This window comes from Python bivittatus, unplaced genomic scaffold (assembly GCF_059951505.1).
Source record: "Python bivittatus isolate LINGU-HERP-01145 unplaced genomic scaffold, Pbiv_v1 ctg000070_np1212, whole genome shotgun sequence".
Classification (NCBI taxonomy): Eukaryota; Metazoa; Chordata; class Lepidosauria; order Squamata; family Pythonidae; genus Python; species Python bivittatus.
In genome coordinates, this window is record NW_028277034.1 from 48,486,729 (window position 1) to 48,507,599 (window position 20,871).

Below are 20,871 nucleotides of genomic sequence, written 5' to 3' on the forward strand. Positions count from 1 at the left end.
GGCCATACACAAAAACCCGTTGACTGATCTATGAAAGGAACAAATGGAAGAAAGGCAATAGAGGGAAGAAGAAATGCCTTCTTTGGGTGCTTATCAAGAAAAATATTTGGCTAATAACCAGCTTGTGCGTATTTAGTGTGACACTAGCAAGGAAATACAACAGCACTTTTCCCACCCTTTATGGTCTGAATTCTAATTTAGCCCAGTGAAGTGTCCTGTAGATGTTAAAAGCATACAGTATTTCTAAACTACCTGGGATGTTAAGGTGTAATTCCTACCAATTCTGTATCTGCAAAATGCAATCTTTCTATATGTGCACATCTACAATCTATTGCACTTTTATTTTTTTAACACGATACACACAATAAAAGCTAATTTTGAATGTGCGTAGGTACACATAGCAAGTAGGTATCAGATTCCTATGGGCATTTTCTGCCTCTGATCACTTTTCTGTGTGGTAACAGAATGCAGAATTACCCTTTTTTCCCCATATGTTGCCATCTGGATGGACTTAGACCTGGGCTTATAATTACTTTCAACAAAATGCCAGAAAAGATTCATAGTGTACCGTTGCAACTGGACCAGAATACATTCTCTAGTGATTTGTATCAGATTCCAAGCCTACTGGCTAGAGTCATAGGCAATTTCTTTGCCCATATTTCATCACTGGTCTGATTAATAAGAGGACAGGTAAATATTTCAGCCTACTTGGATAATATGCATCTGTAATATAAGATGCAAAGACTTACATTTCCAATGTTTAATACCTTTTAATCAGTTAACTTTTGTAAAGACCAATAAAAATGCAGGAAATGAAGAATCCAGATACCAAGTAACTGATCAATTTCCATCCCATCTTTATTGGAGCAACTGTATCTAAAGAGAATGGAACTTCGATTTTCACAACACACAACTATTCACAAAGTTACATGGCAACCGAAATTTTAATATAAAACTTAAATGTGTTTATATCTTTAAATTACAGCTTAAAAGAATGTTCAGGCTGTGCCACTATCAAGGTTCTTAATGGTAACAAGTAGAACCAAAGCCAGAAGTTCAATTTCTTAGGTTTATTTCACATTTTTAGAAAAAAAATCCAAAGAATCGGGGGGGGGGGGAGGAGATGAAAGTCTATTGAGCCATCTGTGCTTCCATAGCCTGTGCTGTCCATTCTGGAGCAGTCTGACTAATCTTCTCCAAAAGATTGTTAACTTGGAAGCAAAGTGACTGAATCTGTTTGTCCCATGTTGGTAAGGCTTCCCGTGCTAAAAGAAAAAAAAATACAATAAGCAGCAGTAGAATTTTCATTCCTGCAATCCTTCATCCCTGATAAACATAGTTTATTATAAATGACAAGCAATAGCAAATATTCTGGGTATTTTGGAACATGAAATTCACAGCGCTCCCTTTGTATATATACACTGCCATCTGGAGGTTGAGGGAAGAATCACTGGCGTGTGTTACACTGATAGCACAAAGGCAAGATCTGTATTAAGACAATATTTATTAAGTCACCTAGAGGTTTAGAAAACAGGCTTGTCAAACTTTCATTATTTCCAAAAGTACTTTCATCAGGCAAGACGTTTACGTCTGTTCCAAGTTACAGCCTTAGATAAAATGATGTGTAGACACTTAAATTATTTTTAGCCCGAGAGTTTAGCAAGCTGGTAAACAATGTTGCCTTCTATCGAGTGGTCTGGCAGGGAGACTGTTATCTTCCTTATCTACTGCCCTATCAATGCTGCCCATGGAGGAAAGAGCTTGTGTTCCTCCACAAATAACACAAAAAATGCACTGGGCTGATATGGATGGATCGTGCTGTTCCTGCTTTGCCCACCTGCTCCACCGCTATGTGGGATGCAGAAAAGCTTCTAAGCACACAGGAGCAGTCAGCTCATCCTCTCCAGCTGCTCACTCGTTCACCTGGAGGAAATGCCACTGTACCTCTGGTTGCACTGAACGGTAATTTAGAGCCAAACTTACTTTCGAAGTGAACTATTCCATCTATTTGATCAATAAAGCCATTCATGCGACCCTCAGTTATCATCTGGGAGGCTATCTTTTCTGCCTGAAAAACAAAACCAAGGGGCACGTCAGAAACAGGCAGCCAGTCCTGATCTGGTTTTTAGGACACACATGTGAATGTATCTAATTTACTTTTTCATCCTTCCAGAGACTTGGAATTGTGGGGGGGGGGGGGGGGAAATGGGAGAAGACAGCTCTGTTTCTCAACCTCAGCAACCTTAAGATGTGTGGACTTCAACTCCCAGAATTCCCCAGACAGTACTTTACGTTGCTGAAGTTGAGAAATGCTGGTCTACACCACTTTGAGCTCCTGAATAAAAGGTGGATATAGAGCTAACAAACCAGCAAACAATCCAAGCAAGATTAATCTCAGGATGGGTCTGTGTGAGTTTTACATTACAGTGTAATTGAAGTGTTAGAAGAATTATGCAAGGGCCTGCTGATGAGTAACAGAGTCAGTGAACAGGACTGTTACGTTATAACATTAAAAATGGGAACTGGAAAACTAGACTGAAATACCTTTTCCAAAGTATGGAAGACGTGCATGGAAAATATGGTAAAAACATCTTATACTATATCATCCCAAATTAATATGGCAACAAGAATCTACATCGTACGTGATTTTTTTTTTTTTGGTCTTTGCATCTCTTGTAATGTATCTGAACTGTCCAAAGACCAGTTTTTCCTCAGCTTTGACAGTTCTTAAAATCAGTTCAATTTAGCGTACAGATCTTTTGCAATTTCTTATATAAACTTAACCATAATGCTATTTCCATCATCTGACTTTCAAAGATTCCGCATAACCATTTGCAGTGTAGCAAAAGAAAGAATGAATTACTGAAATATATGAACCTTGGCTGCAGGTATTTCTAATAATGCTCCAAGTTCTTCAAAGGTAATGTTGTTATATAGTTTGCTTGCAGATAACAAATTATGTTCAATGACAGCTCTGTCCAAAATACTAGAACCTGAGGAGAAAAATCTATGTATCAGTATAGATTTAGCTACAACACATGTAAATACACACAATGCATACAATACATATGCCCACAGGTTATATACATATATGTGTGTATGTGTTAGTGCTGCTCCATAAAAGAGAAAAAAATGGAAAGGAATGGGTATACATTATTACAGTGAAACTTTCAATTAACAGTCCATTTGAGAAGATGTGGGTCCATTAAATTCAAATGTCTGTTAAATCTGAAGGTACAGAATTTGCATCCATTTATGTCATTGGCATAATTATGTACTTGACATAAATGGCATCATTTACAATAAAACCTCAATGTAATGAACAAGTCCTTGATGTATGATTTTAAACAACTGAGACTATTTGTGCTAGGCAGCCGAGCTGAAATCCCCTACTACTTACAAATGCCCTTAATAATGGACAGTTGCCTCTACTCAAAATGTTCCTGTTTGCAAACATTTAAATTTGGAGGATCGGGGAGGACTCTGATCAGCATAGGCATTGCCACCAGCAGCTTTGACTCTACTGTACCTGAAGAAGCATGTTGTACAGAGTGAAAGTAACTTGCCTCAAAGTAAGTGTGTGTGTGTGTGTGTATACAATGAGATACAATGTAAAAACAAAAACATGTGGGAAGATAATCCTAATCCTAACCCTAATTGATTTGTATGGAATTTGTTTCAAAATAAATTTTATATAGTGACTAAGACCAAAATTCCCCTTCATGGATCACTGCCTTGTCGTGGCGAAGGGGCTTGCGTAACTCAGTGAAGCCATGAGCTATACCGTGCAGGGCCACCCAAGACGGACAGGTCATGACAGAGAGTTCTGACAAAATGTGGTCCACTGGAGAAGGAAATGGCAACCCACTCCAGTATCCTTGCCAAGAAAACCCCATGGACAATGTTAAAAGGCTAAAAGATATGACGCCGGAAGATGAGCCCCTCAGGTCGGAAGGTGTCCAATATGCTACTGGGGAAGAGCGGAGGACATTTCCAAGTAGCTCCAGAAAGAGTGAAGCGGCTGGGCCAAAGCCGAAAGGACGTTCAGCTGTGGATGTATCTGGAAGCGAAAAGAAGGTCCGATGCTGTAAAGAACAATATTGTATAGGTACCTGGAATGTAAGATCTATGAACCAAGGCAAGCTGGATGTGGTCAAACATGAGATGACAAGATTGAACGTCGACATCTTGGGAATCAGCGAACTGAAATGGACGGGAATGGGTGAATTTAATTTGGGTGACCATTATATCTACTACTGTGGGCAAGAAACCCTTAGAAGAAATGGAGTTGCACTCATAGTGAATAAGAGAGTGGGAAAGGCAGTAATGGGGTACAACCTCAAAAACGACAGAATGATCTCAGTGCGTATCCAAGGCAAACCATTCAATATCACAGTCATCCAAGTCTATGCCCCAACCACTGATGCTGAAGAAGCTGAAGTTGACCGCTTCTATGAAGACCTACAACACCTTCTAGAACTAGCACCAAAAAAAGATGTCCTTTTCATCATAGGGGATTGGAATGCTAAAGTAGGAAGTCAAGGAGTAATCGGAATAACAGGCAAGTTTGGCCTTGGAGTACAAAATGAAGCAGGGCAAAGGCTAATAGAGTTCTGTCAAGAGAACAAGCTAGTCATAGCAAACACTCTTTTCCAACAACACAAGAGACGACTCTACACATGGACATCACCAGATGGTCAATACCGAAACCAGATTGATTATATACTTTGCAGCCAAAGATGGAGAAGCTCTATACAGACAGCAAAAACAAGACCAGGAGCTGACTGTGGCTCAGATCATGAGCTTCTTACTGCAAAATTTAGGCTTAAATTGAAGAATGTAGGGAAAACCACTAGACCACTCAGGTATGACTTAGATCATATTCCTTGTGAGTACACAGTGAAGGTGATGAATAGATTTAGAGGATTAGATTTGGTAGACAGAGTGCCTGAAGAACTATGGACGGAGGTCCGTAACATTGTACAGGAGGCAGCAACTAAAACCATCCCAAAGAAAAAGAAATGCAAGAAAGCAAAATGGCTGTCTGATGAGGCTTTACAAATAGCTGTGGAAAGAAGGAATGCGAAAAGCAAGGGTGAAAGGGAAAGATATAAGCAACTGAATGCAGATTTCCAGAGAATAGCCAGGAGAGATAAGAAGGCCTTCTTAAATGAACAATGCAAAGAAATCGAGGAAAACAATAGAATGGGGAAGACTAGAGATCTCTACAAGAAAATTGGAGATATGAAAGGAACGTTTAGTGCAAAGATGGGCATGATAAAGGACAAAAAGGCAGGGACCTAACAGAAGCAGAAGAGATTAAGAAGAGGTGGCAAGAATACACAGAAGAACTATACAAGAAAGATCTTAATGTCCCTGATGTCCACGCTGGTGTGATCACTGACCTTGAGCCAGACATCCTAGAGAGTGAAGTCAAGTGGGCCTTAGGAAGCATTGCTAACAACAAAGCTAGTGGAGATGACAGTATTCCAGCTGAGTTATTTAAAATACTAAAAGATGATGGTGTTAAAGTGCTGCACTCAATATGCCAGCAAGTTTGGAAAACGCAACAGTGGCCACGGGATTGGAAAAGGTCAGTTTACATTCCAATTCCAAAGAAGGGCAACGCCAAAGAATGCTCAAACTATCGCACAATTGCACTCATTTCACATGCTAGCAAGGTTATGCTCAAAATCCTACAAGCTAGGCTTCAGCAATACATGAACCGAGAACTACCGGATGTACAAGCTGGGTTTCGAAGAGGCAGAGGAACTAGAGATCAAATCGCCAACATTCGCTGGATCATGGAGAAAGCACGAGAGTTCCAGAAAAATATCTACTTCTGCTTCATTGACTATGCAAAAGCCTTTGATTGTGTGGATCACAACAAACTGTGGCAAATTCTTAAAGAGATGGGAGTACCAGACCACCTTACCTGTCTCCTGAGAAATCTGTATGCGGGCCAAGAAGCAACAGTTAGAACCGGTCATGGAACAACCGATTGGTTCAAAATAGGGAAAGGTGTACGACAAGGCTGTATACTGTCACCCTGCTTATTTAACCTATATGCAGAGTACATCATGAGAAATGCCAGGCTGGAAGAATCACAAGCCGGAATTAAGATTGCAGGGAGAATCATCAACAACCTCAGATATGCGGACGATACCACCCTAATGGCAGAAAGTGAAGAAGAACTAAAGAGCCTCTTGATGAGGGTGAAAAAGGAGAGTGCAAAAGCTGGCTTGAAACTCAACATTAAAAAAACTAAGATCATGGCATCTGGACCCATCAATTCCTGGCAAATAGAAGGGGTAGAAATGGAAGCAGTAACAGACTTCATTTATTTGGGCTCCAAGATCACTGCAGATGGAGACAGCAGCCATGAAATTAAAAGACGCTTGCTCCTTGGGAGGAAAGCTATGGCAAGCCTAGATAGCATATTAAAAAGCAGAGACGTCACCTTGCCGACAAAGATCCGCATAGTCAAAGCTATGGTTTTTCCAGTAGTAATGTATGGCTGTGAGAGCTGGACCATAAAAAAGGCCGAGCGCCGAAGAATTGATGCCTTTGAACTGTGGTGCTGGAGAAGACTCTTGAGAGTCCCCTGGACTGCTAGGAGGTCAAACCAGTCAATCTTAAAGGAAATCAACCCTGATTGCTCATTGGAAGGATCGATAATGAAGCTCAAGCTCAGATATTTTGGTCACCTAATGCGAAGAGAGATCTCTTTGGAGAAGACCCTGATGCTGGGAAAGATTGAAGGCAAAAGGAGAAGAGGACGGCAGAGGATGAGATGGTTAGATAGCATCACTGAAGCAATGAGCATGAAACTGAGCAAACTCAGGGAGGCAGTGAAGGACAGGAAGGCCTGGCGCAATATGGTTCATGGGGTCACGAAGAGTCGGACACGACTTAACGACTAAACAACAACAACAAGACCAAAATTGGATGGAAAGTAATATTGCCTATAGAACTATCATGACATAAAACAGAAGATGAACAACAGCTATAACAAATGGAAGATCAGAATGAAAAATAAACAGCTTGAAATGCAAAAAGAAGGATTTTAGGAAAGGAATTAGGAAGGCAGAATAAGAACTGGTTAGACGGAGGACAGACTGAAACCAGAGTTAGAAATCAGCCATGAACAGTTCCTCTTTCACCTATTTCAACTACAGCTCTAACATTCAAAAGAGATAAATCCAGTGAAAAGCACAGAGCATTCTGAGTAAGCATTACAGAAGACTCCATAATCCTTCCAAAGCATGCCATTCGAACATTCTGCTCCCAGAACTTTCCATTGTAGAAGACAGACCAGTCAGTCGTCTACTTCCATCCTTTGCCCTGTCTATCCTGCCATTTTTCATATATATAGGCATGGGAACAAAAATACGGGTTTTTCCCTCCAGACGCATCGCCTGCTTTTCGGTGGCCTTCATGATCCTGCAGCTTTGCCCAGCTTTGTAATTTAGGAGGGAATCCCATTTTGTGTCAGACAACCAGTTTGGGATTCATTTGAATCCAGTACATGTTCCCAGTACAAGACATCAATGTAACTCATTACCAAAGTACTCAATGAGCAATTATGTTCATTTTGTTAAAGAAGAAATGAAAAGGAAAAATGTTTTGGGCATATCCTATTCAATGTTTCACATACGATACATGATACTAGGCAAAAATAAAGGTACCATCAGCTGTTGTTGCTTTTTGATGTGGCATGAGCATTGCAGCAAACTCTTGCAGCTGGTTTCCTCTGATAATCCTGTCAAGATACATTTTCTCCAGAATGCCATAAGCTGCAAGCTGCTGGCATCTTTCATCCTTGAAGAGGGTGGCTAACATTCGGGAGCGCTGCTGTCCTGAAACACAGTAAGAATACTATTAACTGGTCCAGCCCAGATACAGTGTGTAACATCTGCGCTAGCATTTTTCTCAGCGGATTTGTTCGCCAGCACCAAATTTCAATCTATCTGTCCAACTCATCCTTGCGGTAAGAAAGTAAAGATATCATCATACTGAGCTTGACTTCTGGTGACTACATGGACACAATTACAGGCAGTCCTTGTTTAGCGACTGCCTCGGACAGCAGCCGTGATGAAAAGTAACTTTGTGACCAATGCCTGCATTTATGACTTTTGCAGTCTGTCTGTCTGTCTGTCTCTGTCACATACTTGCCATTACAGTCAGTTAGTACACGTTGTCCTGTGCCTGATCCATCCCCCCTCCCCGCACAGAGCAGACAGATTGCCTAATCAAAGGATCTCTTCCTGAGCTGTTTTTCTCTGCAGGGCAGCCCATCCCTAAAAAGCACTAAGGACAAGCTAATAAGCTCAGCTCCCCAGGGCTGGTAGCTGCTGCCTCTAACTGACAAGACCCTAATCAATTTCACACTAAAGGCTTTCTTTTGCCTCCTAAGCAGTGCTAGTCCATTCCTTTCCATGTGTATCCCCCCTTGTGTGCCTGCTTACTCTCTTGTAATCCCTTCCTCTCCAACGAATGTAAATACAAACATCAACTCTCTTCTTGCTAATTATCCCAGCACCAGGGTGAGCATTCCAAAGGGCGGGGGAGTGGGGAAAAAGGGCTGTAAGATTTGCCCTTTTACCTGGCTTCCTTGTGAGTCGAATTTCCCCGCCATTTGGGCTCACCCGGCTGTTTGGGGTCGTATCCTTCTGATGCTGTAAAGCAAAGGAAAGCTGAAGTAAAATCGTAAGCACAGTTTCGGTCACATGATTTTCACTTAGCAACTGCTCTGCTTAACGACCAAGTTGCCAGAAGCAATTGTGGTCGCTAAACAAGGACTGCCTGTGTGCAGTTTTCCTGGCATTGCATCAGAAGTGGTTTACTACTGTCTTCTTCCAGGATATTTTTCAACTTTTCAGTCTAGCCTACATCTCTCATACTCCCTGGCAGCTTCCCATGCAAGTACTAACAAAGACTGACCTGCTGAGCTTCCAAGCCCAGACAAAGATGGAGAAGAACCCTATGTTATTCTCTAGCAGTGCTACATTGATTCTGCAGTAAAAATCTGCCCATATTTCTTCCTCCTGCATTGGAGGACATGTACAGAAATGTAGACTATTAAGTCCAGTTATTTACAGTCTGTGACAACTGCAGAGAATGTCTCTGAAAGTCTCATTATTATTTTAAGTCATATTTTAATGTTATTTGATTATTTGTGCCATATTTAGCCTACTTCATTCATTATTCAAAAACAAACCTAGGGCAGGGACATAATCACTCTGGAAAATATCCTACCAATTGGCTTCAATTATCATTACAGTCTGTATAAAAATCTGTAGATTTCTCATGTATTCTTTTGAAAAGGCAAATAATTTATAGTACCATAAGTAGTCAGATGAACCTTTTTACTACAGAAAGCACATATTACTGCTTTTTAATTTTGTTTAGTTTATCTTCATATCTTGCCAAAGTTTTCTGTATCTGTACAGAATTAAAGAGTTTGATTTTCCTCCTTTCCTTAGCGTTTTGTAGATAACAGAAATGTAATACATAGAATTCCTACGGCAGTGGGACAAATCCACAGCAGGAAGATGTTTGCTTGTTAAGAGCCTTATGAGCCCAATCTTCCAGCATTTCTCTCTCTGCCTTTTTAAAATAAAACCCTTCCAATTTATACAATGCAGATGAAAAACATACATCCTTGCTGTAAAGCAGGATGACTTTTTTCCTTTATCAAAGTATGACTGAGGAACACAGAGGCCTTTGGGTCTTGTAGATCTAAGATCTCTATCTGTCCATAATATTCCAGAGAGAAAGTTGTAATTTTTTAAGGCAGGGTATGCATCATTGGGCTGAATGCTGCATGCTGCATTTTAGTGGTATGCTGGTCCCTGCTCTCTCAAACAGTAGGAAAGGCCAGGGTAAAAACTCAGGTTAATGTAATTAAATTCAAATGTTAAATTAATACATTTCCCATCTACTTGGCAACAGCCTTAGTGGGATCTGGGTGCCACAACCGAAGTTTCTGACAGCTACAAGTAGCCCTGAGTATTAGGAAAGTATTAGGAATTATACAGTATTAGAAAAGTAAGTTTTTACATATGAGTCTCCTCAAAATAAATAAAATAAATAAATAAAATGGCATCATGTATATATTCCAGAGATTCAAATAAAACTGAACTGAATCTTCATCTATCATTTTACCTGCTGAGGCTAAGATAGTACAATGCAAGGCATGCTTCAGGGCTTCGAGCCGCTCACTCTCGTGGACTATGCTTTTATAAGAAAGCTCATTATATCTTTGGGCAGCTTCAATGAATTTCCTTCTGTAGTCAAGAACACGGGCATAACATACCTGAAACAAGGAAAAATGTACAGCTAAAAAGTGTTTTGGCTGCCAAAGTAGCATTTCTAATGTTGCAGAATAGCACTGAAAGAAAACTATCTCAGTGCTATTTTTAAAATAAAAATAATTAATTGAACAGCTTAACTACAATTTATTCAACTTTATTTGTCCTGTTCAGTTTGGATATTGTCAAATATGTCTCTCTCTGGGGATGCTGCAGCTTCCATTCAAATCATCAATTCAGAGCAGCATGAAGAAAAGAGAGACTGTGGAAATAAAGATTTGTCAGCAGGACATTTTGTGAAACTCTGTCTCTGCGTATCAGCTCCACCATCAATTATTATTCTTACTACTGAGTGAAGGGATATAGATCACTGGACAATTTTAAACCTAGAGGAGATCTCTCAATATCCTATCGATACAGCACATGCTCTTTTGCTTACATTTAAAAGTATTGTGTTTAATACAACAGACTGCTATGAGAGCATGTTAGACAGGACTCAAGAATAAGTAATAACAGTGCATGCAAGAAGCCATAAAGATCAATCGTTTTGTTATAATCTAGCATGTTGTTCTCTTCAAATCAAAAGCTAGTATAAGCATTTCACCTTATAATGAATTTGTAACTGCTCATTGGTCGATTCATTTTGAAGAAGAGATGCTCTATTGATATAAGCCTCAGCCTGAACAGGATCATCATCCTCCAGATATAGTCGGGCAATTTTCAAATAAGTTTCCAATTTATAATCCACATTGTACTGCCTTGAATAGTGAGGAAAAAGATGCAGAGTTTCAGTCCTGTATTTGAACTGGATCACACTTTTTTTGCAAGAACACTTAAACAGTCTGCAAGATTTTATAATAAAGTACAGAATTGTACAAATAAAAAATTCGGGATGGTTGTGCTCAACAATACATGGCAAATTCACACCTTATCTTGACTGAATAGCTGGTACTTCTTCCAGGAGGAATGAATGGCTGGGGGAAAAAAGAAGTCTTTTGCCTACATTACGCTCTAGTTTGCTAATTCCATTCCAGATCAATGCAATAAGCCTAGCAGATCAGTTCAGAGTCCATGTTTTCTTTTTCATTATCTAAGAAATATTTAGTTATAGTCAAAAACAGGCTGGATTTCATATGCTAATGACAACTTTGTAAAGCAAATGAATTGATTTCTGCTGAACTATAATCTCTATTCAAATTATTTTCCATCCATCTTATCTAAATCACATCGAACCAACTATATGGTCACAATGCTTGAACAAAAACCAACCAAGTGTACCAACAACACCAAACAAAGCACAAAGCCTTTAGAATTTTTAACAAAAAGTAAGATGCAGACCAAAAGTTTCAAAAGACAAATTCATAGCTTCATTATAATGCCTTAAAGAGACTACTAAAATGCAGCAGGTGCAGAATTGCATCCTTTTGTAATCAGGAATACAAGAACACTATCCTATTGCTAAATAGCTCATTTCTAAATATTACCCAAAGTAAAAATGCCCTCAAGTTAGCTCCTAGCTTTTTCAGGGAGCAATATAGATATAGTTTGTCTTTCGAGGGATGTTTTTGAGTTCCCGGTCTATTTACTGTATAAGTATTCCCTAGCTGATCTTCCAGCTAAGTACTAATTAGGCCCAACTCACTTTAGCTTCCAAAGATCAGCCATGTGCTGCCACCTGCTGGGATGAACATTTTGACATAACATTAAAAAGACCCAAGGATCCCAACCAGGATAAGAAAAGGCTTTTAGAAGCTTGCTGAAACTAGTTATATGTTTCTGCTTCAAAGATAATTGTTGAAAAAGGTTCAGAGACGTTTCCACACTATGTTGTGATAGAGCAGCAATAACTACACAATCACTTTAGAACAAAAAGTACTGAAGAAAGGACATAGAATATACCAAAATTTCTGCGCTAAACAAAAAGGGATAACTGTTCTATTTACTTTTGTCCTGTTTCAAGAGGAATTCCCACCAGCACTTGTGCTGCATTCCGCCAATCTTCTTCTTTCTCATAAATTGATGCAAGATGTTGTCTTATAGAAGCAACCTGCAGGGAGGAGGAAGGGAAGGAGAAGGCATAGGATAAACTATAACACATTTATCTTATCTGAAAGGTACTTATTTTCCAGTGGCCTCTGTGCTTATGTTTTCTCCTTTTCCCCATCCAACCAACTACCAACAGACTTTGACAACATCCTCACTGACATAACTAATTTATTGAGGAAATATTTGCAAAACTGGCATTTTCTCACAATTGTTGAAAATGAACCTGTTAACTAGAATTCAATGTATTTCAGGACGAATGGCCTTGGTAACAATAAAATACCTAAATAAGCAGATAAATTACAATTCTTATTTACACAGGAGTGATCAACAGTAAACTACACAAAGAAATCCACCAACAAGGTGGATCCTGAGAGATTTTTGCTACAGTACTTTTTGGAATGAAGGAATGAATGAAACTTTATTGTGGTCAAAGAACCTAAAAACTAACATAATATCAAAGAAAGAAAACAGCATACATTTTGGCATTTCATGGGAAACAAGTCATTCAACAAATAGTTTCCTCCTACAGTTCTTTTTAAAACCCTTTTAGAGGTCTGCTCTTGCATCAAACCAAAGTATGTTGAACAATTTAAGCGAGAAAACAGAATTAGACAATTTGCAATACAAAACAGCACAGTAGCATAAGCATGTTCAGAAGACCATGTATCTAATTTCAAAGTTAAAACAAACAAAAATAAGTGGTTAATCAAGTGACTAATGAAATGCTTCCAATGCAAACATATACTAAATATTAGTTGTATATAACAAAACCGCAAATGCTATGCTAGTGGGGCAATGGGACGTTTAATTCCTCTCCAACCTTCAGTCCTCTCTCCCCACAACATACCCCTCCCTGTGACAAACCCCTTAAAATCTGTTGATGATCCAACAATCCTCTGAAGCACATTTTAAAGGCATGGCAGAAGTTACAAGGCCAAAGACAAACTGCTGCCTCCTGTTGGAAGATTGCCAGTAAGTGTGGACCACAAGGCTTTATCCATGATGGCTTGTTCTTACCTGTTCCTCAAATGAAATTACACGAGGCTGGATCTTTTCCAATGTGAAGTGGTAGATTTCTTTGGCTGTACTATCAGGAAGATTTGGGAGATGCGTACAAAAGTCTGTCAGCAACTGGCGTGAAATTACTAAACTGACATTTTCATTTACCACTGATATAAAAGACACAAAGGGAAAATACTATAAATTCATGTTTATGTTGTCATTTTAAACAGTACTCTGATCACAACCCATTTTCTTATTAAGTCTAAATAATTAAGCCAACAGTTTCCAAGGCAAAGTTTCCAACAGATGAACTATCTAACGATTGCATGGGACATAAAATTTCTGCACCAGCACACCAGAGTCCTATTGTACAGTATTGCTCAACTGAATGCAGGTTAGAGCTGCTATTAAGGCCTACATAATGGCAATAAGGGCGGTGAAGCATCATTGCTCTTCCACTCTTATTGCATCTGTAGATAGCTGCCCTGTGGCCCTGTTTCAGGTGATACAAGCCCTCCTGTGTAAGAATAGTGTGGAGAACTTTCTGTAGGGGCATGTGGAGGAATTTTCATAGCATCTCTTGGATAAAATCGCTCAGATTCATCTCAATTTGAGGCTGGCTTTGTTGCAGGTCTGGTGGAGATGCCTAGGGAAGAGGGAACAATTTGAACCTGTTGGATCTGAGGAAGTGGATCCCAGAATCCTTAAGACTGTGAGCTCAGCCACCTGCTCTTTAGATCCATGTCCCTCCTGGCTGGTGAAAGTGGCCCGGGGGGGTGACATATGAGTGGATTCTAGTGCTGGTTAATGCTTCCTTGAGTGAAGGGGTTGTTCCTTCATCTCTTAAGGAGGCTTTTGTTCATCCGCTCCTCAAGAAGCCATTGCTGGACGCCACTATACTGGACAATTTCCATTCAGTATCTAACCTCCCCTTTTTGGGGAAAGTGATTGCACAGCAGTTTCAGAGGACCTTGGATGAAGTGGATTATCTGAATCCCTTTCAGTCGGGATTCAGGCCTGGGTATGGGATGGAAATAACATTGGCTGTGCTTTTGGATGAACTCTGGCGAGGGCGGGATGGGAGTTATGCATCCATCCTTGCCCTACTTGACCTCTTGGTGGTTTTTGATACCATCGACCATGGTATCCTTCTGGATCAGCTCAAAGAATTGGGGGGTGGGTGGTACGGTGTTGTGCTGGTTCATCTCCTTCCTCCAGGGCCGATTCCAGTTGGTGGTGGAGGGTTCTGCTCTCGACCCATTATGTGGGATGCTGCAGGATTTGGTACTCACCCCCCTCCTATTCAAAATCTACATGAGGCCATTGGATAAGCTCATCCATCGCCATGGAGTGAGGTATCATCAGTATGCTAACGATACCCAATTATACACCTCTGCCCCTGGCAAATTAAGCGATGCTGTGAATGTCTTATCCTGGTGTCTGGAGTCTGTGAGGGTCTGGATGGGGAACAGGCTTCAGCTGAATCCTGGCAAGACTGAGTGGCTTTGGGTTTTGGGGCCTGCTGATTCTAGGACTATGCCATCTGGATAGGGTTGCACTGCCCCAGATGGACCCAGTGTGCGATCTGGGGGTCCTCCTGGACTCATCACTCCTGCTCAAAGAGCAGGTGGCAGTCATGGCTAGGTGGGCCTTTGCACAGCTTCATATTGTGCACCAGTTGTGTCTGTTCCTAGATCAGGGAGCTCTGCTCACTGTCACTCATGCCCTAGTCACCTCCCATTGTGGATTTCTGTAATGCGCTCTACATGGGGCTGCTTAAAGAGTATCCAGAAGCTTCAGCTAATGCAAAATGCAGCAGTGTGGGTAGTTATGTGCGTCCCTAGAGCAGTACACATTACACCTCTGCTCCACAAGCTGCATTGGTTGCCAGTTTGCTTCTGGCCCAATTCAAGGTGCTAGTTTTGACCTTTAAAGACTTTAATGGCATGGGGCCAGGTTATCTGAGGGACTGCCTCTCCCTGATTACATCTGCCCACACCATCAGGTCTGGCAGAGAAGGCACGCTGCAGGTTCCGTCTGCCAAGAAATTACATTTGGTGGATCCCAGGAGGCGGGCCTTCTCTGCCATGGCACCTGCCTTGTGGAATCTTCTCCCTCCATAAGTGAAATTAATTCCATCCCTCTCATCATTCTGCAAGTCCCTCAAGAGCTGGCTATATGATCAGGCCTGGGGCTCCCGGGGGACCAGGGAGATTTTGCGATGGCTCCCTTACTACGTTATCATCCTCTCCTGTTTTGTGTGTTTTTTATAGTTATTTTTAATTATGACTGTTTTTAGGTATTTATTAAGTGCTGTACACTGCTCAGAGTCACTTTTATGTGAGATGGGTGGCTATATAATATGATTAAATAAATAAATATGCTACCACAATGTCAAATTACATAAACCAGAAGCAGGCAGATAAGAACCTGCTGAATCTGCACAGCACAAGCTATTCACAACAATAAGTAGTTCAGATGTTCAAATGTTTAAGTTGGTATGGTTATTTTGCAGAGTGATTCACTTTGGATTATTTGAGAAATATTCAGAATTTTTACTGTAGCGTTTCCTACAATATTTCTAACCTCCCTTGCTTTCTTAAAATTTATTTTTAACAATCCAGTCCTAAGCACTTTTTTCAAAATAGAATTTCCATTCTCATAAGTATTTACAGTACACAGAAATAATAACTACATTCCATAGTTACAAAATGTGGGTCAATTACGTACAATATCTCACCATAAAAACAATTAAAGAATCCTTTTTACCCATGGGAAGGTATTACATGCACAGGAACAAGTAAGCCAAATCACTTGTTAAGAATTCAGATTGCTAAAACTCATGTCTCTATAAACCAAGAACAAAGAAAAAAGTTCCAGAGCAACTCAGAAAATCAGCTTTTCACTCATCACAGGGTGGCCATGCCAAGCATTCTTAGCAAGGGTAATTCCCAGTGGGCTTTACTACAAATAAATATATTCAACAGAGAACTGCAGTGTTTACTATGAACAACTATGAAATCACTAGAACTCACTTATAAATATAAAGCCAGAGATCTTAGTTAAGCTCTCTACTTCGTGTACAGTAACACTGTTCCCATTAGTTTTCAGTTCTTCAATAATGCCTATTTTGTAGTATACCAAGGGCTATGCAAACTAATAGGATGATGAAAAATGTTAGTCAAGAAATAAATTCCTTCAATTTTATTAAAATGTCCAAGTATGCATACTTCAATTATTTATTAATAAAGACAAAACTGTGTAAACATCTGGTTAAATATATAATTGTAATACTACTCAATTATTTCCTTTTCCTGATTGCAGTTTAACATGAACAACAGCATGGTCATGCAACACCAACTGCAATTTAATGAACTCACTTGCTTCTACAAAAGCTTTTAAAGCTTCCAGTTGTTCCACTCCTGAGAGCTGAATTGCTTTCTCCAGTATCTGTCGATACCTGCCAGAAAGTTGTAAAAATAAATGGCAGTTAACTCTACATCCTAAACAGGAACTCTGTATTTCATTTCTTCTAACTTTTAGATAATACCACACAAATAAGCTTGAATGCTTTTTCTTAACCTATAAAAGTTATCCTATTCTCCTTTACTTCAAGTTCCTTATCACTCTTGGAACTTGGTTTATGACAGGTGGCAGATCTAAAATTTGGGTGACCATTTTGTTTTCAGAACAGAGAGGCTATCCTTTTGTTTTTTGAATAAGTGTTGGATGTAATTGTATACTTGCAATATATGCAGTCACCTTCTCTCAGCCCTAGGAAGGAGGCAATAGCAAACCATTTCTGAAAAACCCTGTCAAGAAAACTGCAGACAGTCTCCAAGAATTGGACATGGTTGAACAGACTAATAAAAAATAAAATATGCAACCCTGCAGTTTCCATCAAAGTAGAGATGCCCTCAACTCCTAACATATCCATGCAGTTTTTTGATTGAAAAATGAAAATGATTTGCCACTGCCATCTTCCTATAACACTAGAATTCCCTTCTGGCGTCTCATTCCAGTATTAACCAGGTCCAACCTTGCTTAGATAATGAGCAGAGGTTCTCAGGTGGTCAGCCAGGTTCTGCCAGACATCATTAGCCAAAGAATCTGCCTCATTTTGATTCTTCACTTTTCAAATTCTTTTACATGTTTGCACTATTTGTTACGAGAAGTTCTGGAGAACTGAGACTATTGCATAATTTTGTGTCATTTTGGTTAGTTTTGCTAGAAGTACTCAATTACATATTTTAATATTACAAGATTGTACAAAAAAGTGGGTTGATATTTAAAATCAGTTTTACATTATGTCTTGAGCTCACAATAAAACCAATAACCAATGTCTACACAGTGCTGCCAAACTACAGAGGTTGCTTTAGAATGTCATGACCCTCCCAACTGTTTTAGAATACATTGCTTTTCATTTAACATGATGTGACAGGATGAGCTGCCATGATACAAGAAACTGCTGTTCTCACCATTGTAAATGTTAAGAGTAAAGATCATTTTCTTTGGTGGTCTGACAGGGGCATAGCTGAAGGAATGAAGGTGGTTAGAAAAAAAATCCTAACTCCTTGGAGCACCTACAATCTGGAATACTGTATAAGTTTTTTTGGAAACAGCATATATAACAGCCAGAGTAAGTAGGTGGGGTGGGTGACTTCAGGGCCTACAGGAGATGTTAACAGTGAGAGGGGCAATTGGACAAGCAGGGGACTGAGAAGGAGTAGTGATCAGATGAGCAGAGGATCCACAGCTAAAGAGTGGAGAACCAGGGGTTATCTGCAGTAGACTGAAAAGGAACCAAGTGGAAAAGACAAATACATAACAAGGCAGCTCTGGACTGACTACCACTGGAGAGCCAAAAGTCGGTCAGGTGCGGGCAAAGGGGTTTAGAGTAGAAGGAAAATGTGAGTGTTCTCTTTCTTCCCCTACTTTAGGTAGCAGATGGCTTTTCTTCCTCAAGGCTGAAGCAAAACTAGCTAAGAAAGGAATCAGCATTCCACAGCATGCAATTAGATAAGCAAGGGTCAGAGAAGGAAGGGGGCAAAAGCAATGTGTTTATACTTAGGAAATTTTAAGGAACTTTTAGAAAGACGCTTGATAAAGGCATATAGAATATTTTTGTTACGTTAGCCTTATAACTAGGTATTAACATGTGCACTAACTTAGAATAGAAATAGGACATTGTATATAGACATAAACTGGACTAGTTCTTTATTACAATCCATTGTAAAGAGTAATAAATGTTACTTTGATTAATACCTCAGCTGTATGTGTGACTGAATTGATTCCTATTCTTACATAATCTCTTACACATGCTTTAAATGCTTGAAAGCAGGATAAAAATACTAAGTTTCTGAAAACTCTTGTGACATGCACTGCAGATTACAGGAGGGAAATTTATTCTGAGAACAGTTTTCCATTCTACAGATACTTTCAGTCCAAATAGAAACATCTAACATCTAACACGTCGGTTACTTTTCCTCCTATAATGAACTGAAGGGGACATCTTCAACTATTGCAGCAATAAGTAGTCAATTCATGGAACATGCATCAGTTCAGTCAAGTCCATGTTTTCTCTTTCCCACCTTTCCTAGACAGAAATCACCATCTTATGAAAACTGTCTTTTTTTAGCAACACACTCTTTAGCATTTAACTTCAGGCAGAGGGTAAAAAAGGTCAAGGTAGCAGGTGCAGCACTGTAACTTGAAACCTGGCCCTTTTGTATATATGTTGGTGCACATGCATACAGAGCAGGGCTTCAATTGAATTGTCATGAGTACCTCTTCCCTTTTTTTGACCCTCCCCTACAGATACTGCTGCTTATATAATATTGTTAATCTCAACCCTGACAACACTTGGGTGAAATATTATGACTATTGGCAAATACTCTGCTGTCTATGTATGGAGGTGATTGTGGTGGCAGGTGGGGGTACCTGCAGGTATGGTCAAGTCTCATCTGAGCCAAGCTTAACTCTTGGTAACTTCACGTCGATGGTGTTTTCTTGGCAACAATAAGGAAGTAATTGCCATTGCTTTATTCAAGGATTTTAAAAATGTTTTCCAGCCTAGCCTACAAACTTGCTATTTTATGGAGGTTTCCTATCTAAGTACTAACCAGTTCCCACCCTTAGTTTTTGGAGATTAACCAGAACAATACCCTTTTGACTCAGATCTGCCCTTTGAACTGTAGCTTGGTTTCCACCAATTCTCAGATGAGCATGCTTAACATTTAAAAAAGCACTAAAAATACTTCTGTTTCACAGTCTCCTATGAAGTCACTTTAAAATACATTTTCATCTGTTACTTTGAATGTACAAATATTAATAGAGAGCCAGTTTGGTGTTGTGGTTAAGGTGCTGGCCTAGAAACCAGGAGCCTATGAGTTCTAGACCTCCCTTAGGCATGAAAGCCAGCTGGGTGACTTTGGGCCAGTCACTCTCTCTCAGCCTAACCCACCTCACAGAGTTGTTGTGGAGAAAATAGGAGGCAGGAGTATTAGATATGTTTGCTGCCTTAATTTGACTAAATATATATATATAAAAGGTGGGATAAAAATCTAATAATAATAATAATGGTCATGGATCTTTTTGCTTATTGGCTCCTTGTTTTATATTACGATACTCTAGTTAATTGTAGCATATTATTGCATTAATGGTTGCTTTATACCATGTTTGTACTACGTTAAGTTATAAGCCCATAATAGGAGCCAGTCTGGTGTAGTGGTTAAAATGCTGAGTTAGAAACTGAGTTCTAGTCCTCCCTTAAGCATGGAAGCTGGGTAGATGACTTTCTCTCAGCCCAGCCCACCTCATAGGGTTGTTGTCATGGGAGCATTATGTACACCTCCTTGAGTTTCACAAAATAAAGGCGAGATATAAATCCGATCATAAATAAATACACGAAAAATAAAACACGTCTGCTACTGAACCTACTATTGCTGCTACTCGCTGCCATTCCGTTAATCTATTTCTTTGCTAGATATATGTTCTCCTTATGTATGTTATCCCCGTATCAGTAATCCGGAGAGGTCGTCGGGATGAGAAAGAGTGACCTGACCTGAACCCGGGTCTCCAGCTCCGAACCGCAAACTAGTCACTCGTTCCTGTAGGCCCATCTGTGGTTTCCCTCGGCTAATAACCCCACTCCGGCCTTCTCAGTCTCTCAGAATCGAGACCCACTCCGGCTTCATCTCTTTCCACCCCCTGCCCAATCCGCTATCAGTAACCGGGAGGGGAAAAACGGCTGTTGGGGCCGCTTCACTCACTTCCCCGCCAGGTCCTTGTGGGAGCCGCTGGAGCTCATTAGTTGGGTCAGCTCCTGCCTCACGGAAGCCGCCATTTTGCTCGCCCGGTTTCCAGGCTCGCCCGTCCCTCAGGGAGGGGAAGACGGCACGGCCCCGGACGCCGCTGCGTAACCACAGAGCAGGTCCGCCTAGAGCGGACGGGCGCTGGTCTCCCCCGGAAGCGCCTGGGCGGGAGAAAAAGAGGCGGCTAGCGACAGGTG

The 20,871-nt window shown here is 40.3% G+C and overlaps 1 protein-coding gene across 3 annotated transcripts; it reads right to left on the reverse strand.

The window, feature by feature from the left end:
- Positions 1 to 840: 840 nt before the first annotated feature.
- COPS4 (COP9 signalosome subunit 4) lies at positions 841 to 20,789 on the reverse strand. Of its 3 annotated transcripts, XM_088133117.1 has the most exons (10): positions 20,633 to 20,789; positions 16,742 to 16,821; positions 13,377 to 13,528; positions 12,257 to 12,360; positions 10,918 to 11,071; positions 10,168 to 10,318; positions 7,689 to 7,859; positions 2,878 to 2,993; positions 1,984 to 2,068; positions 841 to 1,265 (listed from the first exon to the last, which is right to left on the reverse strand). In XM_088133117.1, the coding sequence occupies exons 1-10, from the start codon at positions 20,704 to 20,706 to the stop codon at positions 1,132 to 1,134; spliced, it is 1,221 nt and encodes a 406-aa protein (XP_087989243.1). In that variant the 5' UTR covers positions 20,707 to 20,789; the 3' UTR covers positions 841 to 1,131. The 3 variants fall into 3 exon arrangements, with proteins under 3 accessions (XP_087989243.1, XP_087989244.1, XP_087989242.1); XM_088133118.1 differs by lacking the exons at positions 841 to 1,265; positions 1,984 to 2,068; positions 2,878 to 2,993; positions 20,633 to 20,789 and adding exons at positions 3,015 to 4,060; positions 20,425 to 20,592; XM_088133116.1 differs by lacking the exons at positions 841 to 1,265; positions 1,984 to 2,068; positions 2,878 to 2,993 and adding an exon at positions 3,016 to 4,060.
- Between the last annotated feature and the right edge of the window lie 82 nt (positions 20,790 to 20,871).

Bases quoted from the DNA above. Each gene is read 5' to 3' on its own strand.
- COPS4 (XM_088133116.1), bottom strand. From the start codon at position 20,706: ATGGCGGCTTCCGTGAGGCAGGAGCTGACCCAACTAATGAGCTCCAGC. The intron at 13,529-16,741 runs GTGAGTTCATTA...CTTTTATATCAG, and splicing joins AAAAGCTTTTGTAGAAGCAA to TGGTAAATGAAAATGTCAGT. The intron at 11,072-12,256 runs GTAAATAGAACA...TCACTATTCAAG, and splicing joins CCTCTTGAAACAGGACAAAA to GCAGTACAATGTGGATTATA.